At 39.1% G+C, this 12078-nt stretch overlaps 2 protein-coding genes across 2 annotated transcripts; one reads left to right on the top strand and one right to left on the bottom strand.

Moving 5' to 3' along the window:
- Positions 1 to 1854: 1854 nt before the first annotated feature.
- Positions 1855 to 2704, top strand: LOC133312626 (uncharacterized). The gene is made up of 2 exons (XM_061513863.1): positions 1855 to 2095; positions 2297 to 2704. Exons 1-2 carry the CDS (start codon positions 1988 to 1990, stop codon positions 2414 to 2416), a joined length of 228 nt encoding a protein of 75 aa, XP_061369847.1. The 5' UTR covers positions 1855 to 1987; the 3' UTR covers positions 2417 to 2704.
- A 3005-nt stretch (positions 2705 to 5709) lies between these two features.
- Positions 5710 to 7384, bottom strand: LOC133312575 (uncharacterized; the record flags this gene model as incomplete). The annotated part of the gene is made up of 2 exons (XM_061513802.1): positions 5710 to 5771; positions 6751 to 7384. Coding segments are annotated over 2 exons (696 nt in total), but the record flags the coding sequence as incomplete, so codon positions are not given.
- Between the last annotated feature and the right edge of the window lie 4694 nt (positions 7385 to 12078).

Raw genomic sequence — 12078 nt, 5'->3', positions numbered from 1 at the left:
CCCAAATTTGTTTCTTTATCTCTCTTAAAAGGATATAAGTGTGTATTCTTTAAAAAAATACACACTTTTTCCTTTAACTATTTACCGAAGAAAATATCAAAGTTCAATTAATTAGGATGTGCATGACAACCTTCTCGGAATTAATTTTTTTTAATTTCTGTTACCGGGATCAGAAATGGATAGAAAACTTGTCTGGTAAAACCAGTTTATTTTTTTGTTCCCGAGATGAATCGGTTTAATTTTTGTGTTGGGAAACATAAAAAAATTTAGAAAATTTCAGCTTTTTTTGTTCTTTGGCACAAAATGATAAATATTTATCTCTCTCATCACTCTCAAACTCTACCATCACCACCACCACCGCCACCATCATCCCAACATGATCACCGCCACCATTGTCGTCGACGCAGTCGTACCACTAGTGTCGTCGTCGCCATCCCCTACCACCACGATGCCACCGCCACCATCACTACCACCTCCACCCATAACTATCACCACGTCACCATCGCCGCCACTATCACCACCACAGTTACCACTACCGCCATCAACCTCCACCACCATCATCACAACCACTGTTGTCACCGCCGCCACTGCCACAACATCATCGCCACCACGACGCCACCGCTACCATCACCACCACTATGTCACCAACCACCACTACCGTCACCGCTGCTGCCATCGCCGCCATCACCATCACCATCGTCACAGCCGCCACCACCATCACCACCGTCGCCACCATTACACCACCCTTGCCACCACCACTGTCACCTACCACCACTGTTACCGTCGCAACCACTGCCACCACCATCACGAAGCCATCACAACCACCATGTCACCACTACCATTGTCGCCGTCACCAACTCCACCAACCACAACCGCCACCAACATTGTTGCAGCCACTGTCGTCACCTCCACCACCACCACCCCCGCCACTACCATCGCCGCCGTCATCATTACCTTCGCCATCGCCGCAGCCACTGCCGTCACAACCACCACCACTATCAGCATCACGTTACTGCCACCACCACTAACGTACTGCCGTCGCCACCACCACCACCATGCCACCCCCTGCCGCCATTACCACCACAACCACACCATATGAAAATGAAAGTGATTATCCAATTTTTTTTTATATTTAATAGGAATTATTTTTTATTATATTTTTTGTTATGTTATCAAACACAATTCTCATTCTCAGAATAAAAATAGAATATGTTATCAAACACATTTTTTCTCAGAAATTGTTCCAAGGCACAGAAATAGAAAAGAATTATTTCTTTTCAGAAACAATGCTAGGGAATAGAATAGTTGTCATGCACACCTTTATAAATATGCCGCTCATAGGTAAACGTAATAGTACTCTCGAAATAATAGTCTCATAATATACAAAAAAATAAATAAAAAAATAATAGTCTCATAAAAATACGTGTGAAATTCATCTTCAAAAACAAATATATTGACAATCTTTTTTATTTTTAAATTAAGGAAAAATGTTTCTGCTTCAAAAAAAAAAAAATATAATATTCACATAAAAATAAAAATAAATGAGTCCTAATATAAAAATAGAAAGAGAGAAAAGATAATAGGATCTACTTAATTTGATGTGAACATGGCAGGTAAAAATGTTCTACAATAAAATTACAAATATTAAACCCTTAAGTTATATTTTACAGTTTTTCCCACTTAATAAAATTATTAAGTCCATTAAACTACTTGTCAGAAAAATATTTTTCTGATTAATTAATTGGGAGTATAAAATTTAGGAGTTGGGGGCCTGACTGGCCGACTGCCAGCTGTGTAACTGACCATATTGCTTTCCCTCCGTTGTCGCCTTCTTCCTTCGTCCATCGATTAGGGTTTTCAGAGTTTCGGTTTGTCCTCGTTTCCTCAAACTCACAGTACACCCATCAATACATTATTGCGTTTTAAAACCGGTTCGATCACGCGTAAAATCGATAAGACATCGACAGTTACGGTTCGACATTTACGTATGGCTTCTTCCTCGGTAATCACTCCTGAAGATGTGTTGGAGTCGCTGATGAACGACGGCACAATTGATGCCCTCAGATTGAAGATCATCAACCAGCTCAAAGCTAATGTACTTTCTATTCTACCATCCGTTTTTTTTTTTTTCAATTTTTTTTTTTATTTCGCATACAAAACTTTTTCTAAATTCTAATGGTATGTCTATGTGTCTAATTTTCTTCCATTTGCTTAGAACTTTACTGTGATTGGCTTACAAGTTCTCAAATGTTCGCAAAGTTTATTTTGTAAGTTTGTGGTGTTTTGTTTTCTGCAGGAGGAGCTCAAGAACACTACTATAAAGATGGCTGAACAGAGTAAGGTTCTGAACACCCCTGGGGCTGAGAAACAGACCAAAAGAGAGCTGTTTGATGCGCTTCGGCAAGAGCTTGAGTAAGTGATGTAGTTGCTTCCATTTCTGTGTGGATTAATTGATGATTCCAAGGGAACTTCAAAAGTATTGTACTCTCTTTAGCACTGATTAGTTTGGTTAGCTGTTCAATACTCTGCACACAGTTGATACAATGTGATGTAGGATTGAAGCCCTAGGACTAAATCTGTAGCCCCCAACATATTGAGAGAGCAACGGATGGCAAAAGAGATCTGAAACATATATTACTGTTGCTACTCACGGCAAGTGCACCGATCGTACAAGTAATATATGATTAAGTAAGAGATCGTTCCCACGAGGATTACGGTTCAAGCACCAATTCACTATCGCAACTTAAGTTGGACAATCGAAGTTGTATTCGAAAACAGGATTTGAATTGCAAAATTAAAATATTAAATATTGAAGCTAATTACTTGCAAGAATTAAAGACAAGAAATTAAAGATGTGATTTAACTAATAAAATAAAAACGTAGCTAGGGGTTCGATTTCATTTAATCTCCTTATTACGTTTGAATTCCTTCTTAATGTTAATTGTCCTTAGTATCAATCTAATCAATTCTTTCGCATGTTATTAGAGCTCAATCCCTTGTTACTCTAAAAGCTTTACAATATTGGAAGAACCCTAGTTCCCCGGTTATTCCCGAAGCATGCAAGCATTAAATTCAAGAATCTTAAAGATTACGCAAACCCTATGTCTATCCCTAGAATCATAACGTTTACGATGAAGTTATCAGATATGGATCACACACCAACATTTCTATTGTCATGCATTCACCGATGATCATTATATAAGATTCAAGCCTATATAAAGCATTAAAAACAGATAACTTCATTCATGATATAAAGGAAAATTAACACAGCGAATTGTTCAAAACATAATAAATCGACTAAAGTCCATCTAACCCTAACTACTTAAAGAACTAGCCGGACATAGCAAAATCAAGAACAAAAGAAAATAGAAAAGCTCCCCCAAACTCCATAAGTGATTGGTGGATCTTCAACATCTCCAGTGAACACTTGACGTTGATCCGTCTCCGCCGCTCACGAACATGAATCTGATGTTTCTCTGCGTTCCTTCAGCCTCCAAGCACCCAAGAGTTGTTTAGCAATGTAAAAGTTATGTATTTCTGGTCCCCAATGGTGTTTAAATAGATCAAGAGTTCGTATTGCAGTAGAAAACTTGAATGGGCCTAAGTTGGACTTGTCTGGGCGCTTAAGCTTGTGAATGGGGGCTTAAGCTCCCACTTCTAACAACTTGATAAGATCTTCAATCTTATTGTTTTCACCTTGATTCATCTTCTTTTCTGATTGGATCTCTCTTTATCTAAATCTTCATATTTGAATCATTTGTTATCAAATCCCTTTAAAAATAACAAATATATTAATTAGTTCCAACAATCAGATAATGTTCATGATTATCATTTTAAAACCCTAATTTTTGACTTGTTCAACTAGATAATTCATATTATTTTAGTCCATTAAACAAGATAAACTAAAGGTTTATCAAACAATTCCCAGATTTGAACATTGATGTCCTCAGCAATTAATTAGAATAAAACTATGGGAAAGTTTGGAGACGGCTAGTCATGCTTGATGAATAACAGGTAGAAAACTGATCAATAATGAGATATCAAAGTATTCAGACTTATTAAAAATCAATGACACATCAATTTCAAGCAAACAGTCATAATTCACCAGTCATAAAATCATAACATGCGTTCTCAAAAGAAAGAGTAGTACAATTTAATTTCCACAACACCCTCTCACTGGATTTTTATTTATTCACTCACATTCAGTGTTTAAGGGTATGTGTTTCACTCTTACTTCACTAAATTAACACTACCATAAGCTTGTTTATATTCTCACTCTCCACAGTGTTACTAGTATACAAAGTCAATCAAGAGGTCTTTGTTAAGGTTGTAACATGGCTTAGGTAAAAGGAAAGGAATCATCTGGGTAAGTGGCTTAAGATAACTGATCAAAATTCAACTTCAAAGAGGAACTAGTTTAACTGTTCAACATATAGTAAACAGATTTCTCTTATTTTCCTCCTCTTTTCTTCTTCCACTTATTCATATAATATAAGTCTTTTATTTCTTTTCCTTCTTCCTTTTGTTTTTCTTTTTCTGTTTTTGTACAGATAAACAGTTCAACCTTTTTCTTTTTATTTCCTTTTTCCACCATTTTGTGGCAATTTCCCTCTTTTCACCTTTTTCTCCCATACACTTAGAGTTTGATTTTCTCTTTTTTGTTTCAATCCTATCCAGTTCCTCATTTAATTTTGAAAATTAATCAGTTCAGGTGAGGATGTGTATGGAATGGCTATTCATAATGTATTGTCAATGAACAAATAGGCCTCGGCTCAAAAGGGCTTAATCTAAGAATAAACCTTCAGGGTGGCTATTTGGCTATTTAGCTTTTAAAAAGAACTGCCTCTATCAATTCAACAATTGTATACTACATATACTACATACCATTTCAAAGAGAAACAAAACAAGTTCTAGTGTGATTCAACAGTAAAGTTCACACCACAAAAAAAATTCTGTTTAGGCTCAAAAGTTTACGGCTAAGGATGTGAGACTTATTTTTCCACTCTCTCTTTGATTACTCTAGTTATTCTTCTCTTATTCCAGTGAACTATGAAGCATGCTTAACTGACGCTCATTTATGTACGAAAATAAAATTTATTTACATCATTATACCCTTGATATCAACTATCAACCAATTTCATGTAATTATTCATTATGCATCCATATTAAGCACAATGGAAAATCTCTTAAGATCCACTAATTATTTATTGACTAAGATGGAAGGGGTCTTAAAACTAATTTAAAAAAAAAACTTAAATATTAAACTAACTAATATATATGAAGACCTTAAAATAAACTAATACTAAATCAAAATAATATATTTAAAATCATATAATATGAAAATAATATTGAGAAACTCCCCTGAAAAACTGCATTTGTAATTTGGATATTTCTGTGTACTCCATGTAATCAAGAGTTTCTTCTTCCGACCATGTGAAGTTTATGGTCTGATGAATTGCATGGTACCCATCCCCAGATTTAAATCTTGCTGTCCTCAGCAATAAACTTAAATCTAAAAGAATCCTAAGCAGGAAATCAGAAAAATTTGATATTGTACTCTGCACACATGTCACAGATAAAGAAACTACGTCAGCATGTAATATCCAAAAAAAAATCATAGTCACGTCAAGATCAGTCTCAATATACATCTCATATCAACATGAACTAAAATCAACAAAAGAAAAAAGAATCTAAACATTGAGACAATGGTCAATCCTCATCAATTTCAGTAGTGGGTGCAATATCATTTCTATCAGCATCCTGTGTAGTGTCTGCAACCATATCAGCATTAGTATTCGAGTATCCAACATGTTTGCAAAGTTAGTGCAATTTCCACATAACAATTCCCAGATTTATATTCAGATGCATCTGAAAATAATAATGAGTATATAGAACTGAAATACTTTAACAGTATGCATAATGTCAAAGATGAGCGCGCTTAAGCGCAGTGATTCGCGCTTAAGCGCGATTCAGAGAGCTTAAGCGCGCTAGGGCCGAGAGAAATGTCACTTTTTTGGAGGCTTAAGCCTCCTTTAAGGGCTTAAGCTCTCAATACTTAGAAAATTTTCTCCATATTTTCCTATTCCTTGCATTCATCTCTACTGTGTATTCTTCCACCTCAATAATTCTGCTCAATATCATACACAAAACATATAAATGAATAAGAGTTGCGTACCTGTGTATGCTTTAATCCCACTTACACCTGAAAGCCCATCTCAACAGAATTTGATTATTAACCTCAATGTTTTTATTTTTTTTGATTTTTATGATATGACTAAAATAAACTATGCTAAGAATAATTAAAATAAGCTAAACTAAATTTAAAATACTATACTAAAATGTTGGAAAATAAAAAATATAGTTGGGTTGCCTCCCACAAGCGCTTGTTTTACGTCATGAGCCTGACGTACCTCTTTTATGTTCATGGTGGTTCAAAGCATGGGCTTGGTGATGACCAAGCACTATCATTCAGAAATGGTGTCCTCCCATAGTACTCTTGTGCATACGAGTGAGATGAAGTAGGCTCAATAGCTTTGAATTTTGTGTTTACGTGTTTTCCCTTGCTCCTGAGCTTCTCCATTTTAACCTTTGGCTTACTTTCTTGAGAAGAATTCTCTTTGTGCTCTTCTTCTCCTTTCTTTTCACTAATATAGTAGACTTGATCTTCCGGTTGAATTATAGGTGAGGGAACTTCTTTATCAAAGAACTTGAAAATTGCTTGCTCCCCGTCTACCCGTAAGATCAACTCGCCTTTCGGTACATCAATCAGCGCTCTTGAGGTTGCCAAGAAAGGTCTTCCGAAGATCATAGGAATAGTAGAATTTTCCTCTATATCAAGGATGACAAAATCAACAGGAATGATGAATTTGTCAACCTTTACCAGTATGTCCTCAATAATGCCATAAGCTTGCTTTGTAGAGCGGTCAGCCAGTTGAACTATTGTCTTGGTTGGCCTTACTTCAGTGATCCTCAGTTTCTTCATCATAAATAGTGGCATCACGTTGATGCTGGCACCGAGATCACAAAGAACATTTTTCACTTCTATATTGCCTATGTTGCATGGAATGCTGAATCTTCCTGGATCTTTAAGCTTTGGAGGCAACTTTTTCTGGATAATGGCACTGCATTCCTCTGTCAGCGTCACTGTCTCACATTCTTGTAGCTTACGCTTTCGTGATAGAAGATCTTTCATGAACTTTGCGTAATTGGGCATGTTCTCCAAGGCTTCAGTAAACGGGATATTGATTTGCAGCTTCTTGAAAATATCAAGGAACTTGGAATACTGCTGCTTTTTGATTTCCTCGCTGAACCTCTGCGGATATGGAATCTTTGCATAAGGTGAGAGCTCCAATGGCTTTTCTTGCCTTTCTTGAGCTTTCTTTTTCTCCCAGTTAAATGTAAAAGAATACGTTGTATATTGATCTGTGTCAGGGAGTTACAATATATAGAGACCCTAATGGGCTTAAGTGTAAGGCCCAAACCTAATCCAAACCTAATCCTAACACAGTCAGAATACAGTCAGACTATTTACGGATAAGACAGAATCCAATCATATCTAATCAAATCTAATCATATCATATCTAATATTCTAACACTCCCCCTCAAGCTGGTGCGTATATATTATGAGCACCAAGCTTGTTACAAATGTATTCAACCCGAGGACCTCTAAGAGCTTTAGTGAAAACATCTGCTAGTTGATTAGACGAGTTGACAAAAGCTGTCTTGATTTCTCCTGACTGAATCTTTTCCCGAATGAAGTGACAATCAATCTCTATATGTTTGGTCCTCTCATGAAAAACAGGATTAGAGGATATATGTAGCGCAGCTTGATTATCACAGATGAGTGTCATGGGTTGTTTCTGTTCACAAAGATGAAGCTCCTGAATCAACTGCTTTAACCAGATCAACTCACAGGTAGTATTTGCCATTGCACGATACTCAGCTTCTGCACTAGATCGGGAAACAACAGGTTGTTTCTTGCTTTTCCATGAGATTAAGTTTCCTCCGAAGAAGACACAATAACCAGAAGTAGAGCGTCTGTCCGAGGGTGATCCTGCCCAATCGGCATCTGAGTAACCACAAATTTCTGTATTTCCCTGATCCGAATACAACAAACCTTTTCCTGGTGCTCCTTTGATGTATCGGAGGATCCTCACAGCAGCATCCCAATGTGAATCACAAGGGGAATCAAGGAACTGACTGGCCGTACTGACAACGAAAGAAATATCTGGCCTAGTCACAGTAAGATAATTGAGCTTCCCAATCAGCCTTCGATAACGTCCAGGATCAGATAACGGCTCCCCCTGTCTGGGCAATAACTTAACATTAGGATCCATTGGTGTATCAACTGGTTTACACCCCAACATACCAGTCTCCTCTAGGATATCCAAGGCATACTTCCTTTGACAGATAGAAATGCCCTGTCTAGATTGCGCCACCTCAATTCCCAAGAAGTAACGCAGCTTCCCAAGGTCCTTTGTTTGAAATGCACTGAATAAATGTTGTTTTAACTGATGGATTCCGTCTTGATCACTTCCGGTGAGGATGATGTCATCAACATAGACTAACAAATAGATGCACTTGTTAGGAGATGTAATCCTATAAAATACAGAATGGTCAACTTTACTGCGAATTAGGCCAAACGCCTGTACAACAGAACTGAAGCGACTGAACCATGCTCGAGGAGACTGCTTGAGACCATATAAGGATTTTCGAAGACGACATACCTTCCCAGACTCCCCCTGAGCAACAAAACCAGGTGGTTGCTCCATGTAAACTTCTTCTTGTAAATCACCATGAAGAAAGGCATTTTTGATGTCAAGTTGAAGGAGTGGCCAGTGACGAACAGCAGCAAGGGCAAGAAATAGGCGGACGGACGCCATCTTAGCGACTGGAGAGAATGTATCGCTATAATCAAGGCCAAAGATTTGAGTAAAACCCTTGGCAACTAGGCGTGCCTTGAGACGATCAACATGGCCATCAGGTCCAACTTTCACAGTAAACACCCAGCGACAACCAACTATAGACTTCTCTGGAGGAGCAGAAACAAGGTCCCAAGTGCCATTGGTATGAAGTGCGGTCATCTCATCAAGCATCGCTTGGCGCCATCCTGGATGGGAAAATGCTTCACCTGTGGTCTTAGGAATAGAAACAGAAGAAAGACTAGAAACAAAGGTGAAATGAGGAGCAAAAAGGCGATCATAGCTCAAGAAGGTATAAAGAGGATAAGGGTTACGAGTAGTACGTGTACCTTTTCTTTGAGCAATGGGAAGAGCCTCTGGTGAAGGATCCGGAAGGGAAGAATCAACTGCAGAGGGCAATGAGTCAGCAGGGGTCGAGTCGACTGGAGGTACTGTCTTACGACGCTGATAAGTGAGAAGTGGACGGTCCTTAGGTACTGGAGCAATAGGTGATGGCTTATCTGGAGTAGAAGCACCTGCATCTGGCAAAGACAAGTCAAGAAAAGGAACAGGAAGAACATGATCAACCTGTGACAATGAAGATGGGATAGAATTAAAGGGTTGTTGATCAAAAAAGGTGACATCCGCGGAAACTAAGTAACGCTTGAGGTCAGGAGAGTAACAGCGATAACCCTTTTGAAGACGAGAATAACCAAGAAAAATGCATTTAAAGGCTTTGGATGTTAACTTATCCTTACCAGGAGTGAGATCATGAACAAAACAGGTACAACCAAAAACATGTGGGGATAGAGGAAAGAGAGGAACATCTGGAAACAATAAGTTATGAGGAATATCATTATTAAGCACAGATGAAGGCATGCGGTTGATGAGAAAGCAAGAAGCAAGGACTGCATCAGCCCAGAAGTGAAGAGGAACATGCATGTGAATAAGAAGAGTCCTGCAATCTCAATGAGATGTCTATTCTTACGTTCAGCTACTCCATTTTGTTGTGGAGTGTGAGGACAAGTGGTTTGGTGTAAAGTACCCTGTGTGGCTAAGAAGTGAGAAAAGTCAACAGAAACATACTCCTTAGCATTATCACTACGTAAAATACGATTAAAAGCACCAAATTGAGTATGAATTTCAGCAGAAAACCTTTGATAAATAGAAAACAACTCAGAACGGTTTTTCATTAAATAAATCCAAGTACAACGGGAGAAATCATCAATAAAGGTGACAAAATACCGAAAACCTAAAATAGACACACTAGGACTAGGACCCCAAACATCTGAATGAATAATTGAAAAAGGAGCATCAGCTCGTTTATTGACTTGATTAGCAAAGGAGGAGCGTATGTGCTTTCCTTGCTGACATGACTGACAATCTAAAGTTTGAAGACCGGATAAAAGAGGAACCATCTTCTGCAATTTCGCAAGACTAGGATGCCCGGGACGACTGTGGATGAGCCGTGGAGATTCTATGAGAGAACAAGCAACTGAAGGACTCGGCACATCAAGGTAGAACATACCCCGTGACTCACGGCCCACTCCAATCATCTTCCCGTACCCGGGTCCTGCACAGAAACAGAATGATTTGAGAATGTGACAATACAATTAAGAGAATTGATCAATTTACTAACCGATATTAAATTATAAGGGATGTGAGGAATGTAATAGACAGATGTCAAGGTCAATGAGGAGGTTGGACAGATTTGTCCAATCCCATGAACGGGGGCCGTAGTTCCATCAGCAAGAGTAAAAGAGGGTAAATTATTAGAATATGTAAGGGAAGAGAAGAGTTCCTTATTACCACAGAGGTGATCAGTAGCACCTGAGTCAAATATCCAAGGACCAAGTGATGCAGAATGAGAAACACAAGCAACAGGATTACCAGTTTCTGAAGCAGAGGCCTGAGATTGAGGAGAGGACTTCCTGAGAAGGGCCTGGAATGCTGCATATTCTTCAGAGGAGAGAGAGACTGAACCATTTGAAGCAGTATCCGATTGAGCTACATTAGCAGCAAAAGAAGGTCGCATGTGAGGATACTTGGTGTAGCAGCGTTCCTCATAATGACCAAGTTGCTGACAGTAATGACAACGAGGTCGCTGACCACGTCCGACTGGACCTCCTGGGCTACGTCCTCCTGGGCCCCGGCCTCCTGGGCCCCGGCCTCCTGGGCCTCTACCACGACCACGTCCTCCTCCAATATGCCCGCGAAAATCAGTACGGGAAACTAGAGCAGTAGAATCAACAGCAGAAGACGATGCAGGAGCAGATTTCTTATTCAAATTCAGAAGACGCTGATACGTTATGGATAGATTAGGCTCCCCACTAGTCAAGATAGTATCACGAACATTATCATATTCTTCGGGAAGGCCAGAAAGTGTGGCAACCATAAAGAGACGTTTCACCTGTTTCCGATGCATGCAGTAGCAGCATATAAATATGTGCATCAAAGAGCGACTTCTTGCCAATATATGTCTCCATCTGATTGTCGGATGATTTGCTCAATTCCATAAACTGAGAGATGATGAAATAGAGCTGCTGAACATCATTAGTGTAGAGGTTTTTTGCTTCCCCCCACACTTCAGTGCAAGTTTGAAATGAATAAAAGATATCCAAGACAATCGGATCAATGGATTGCCAGGGATACTCAGAAGTTGGTTGTCGAATCTTTTCCCAATCAGACTTGTCCTCCTTAGGGACATCAGTAGACTTAGTTGTGAGATGGTTCCCATATCCTTGTCCAAAGAACCAAACTCGAACAGAGGTGGCTCAGTTCTTGTAATTAACAGATCCCTTCAATTTTGAAGAGGTAATGGACCCAATATTGGTAGAGATGATATTGGGAGAATTTCTCAAAGGAGGAGATGAAGACTTGACCTCCGAATGAATTGGAGGGTTTGCTGCCATCAAATTACAAAGAGACAAACCGAATAAAAGAGAAATTGAGTCTTATCACCAATCAAGAAGAGGTGCGGGACACAAAGTTAGAGTAACTCACAAAGAACCAACCACAGATCCGAGTAGTAAAGAGGAGGAGAAGACGAGCTTCTCTGTCCAAGACCGGCCGAAGCCTCCTCGCAATAGTGCTCACGCGCCGGCAGAAGGTGGCGCGTGAAGCCCACGCGCAGAGAAGACTAGCAATACGAACTAGTCAAGGCACACAACATAACATA

Source organism: Gastrolobium bilobum, unplaced genomic scaffold (assembly GCF_033153095.1).
Source record: "Gastrolobium bilobum isolate Gb01-03AN ecotype WA unplaced genomic scaffold, APGP_CSIRO_Gbil_v1 utg2897, whole genome shotgun sequence".
Taxonomy (NCBI): Eukaryota; Viridiplantae; Streptophyta; class Magnoliopsida; order Fabales; family Fabaceae; genus Gastrolobium; species Gastrolobium bilobum.
This window is presented reverse-complemented; position numbering and strand designations above follow the sequence as displayed.

What these genes read in the sequence shown, in the direction of transcription:
- LOC133312626 (XM_061513863.1), top strand. Translation starts at nt 1,988, where the DNA reads ATGGCTTCTTCCTCGGTAATCACTCCTGAAGATGTGTTGGAGTCGCTG. An exon ending in TCAACCAGCTCAAAGCTAAT is followed by an intron (nt 2,096 to 2,296) that starts GTACTTTCTATT and finishes TGTTTTCTGCAG; the next exon opens with GAGGAGCTCAAGAACACTAC.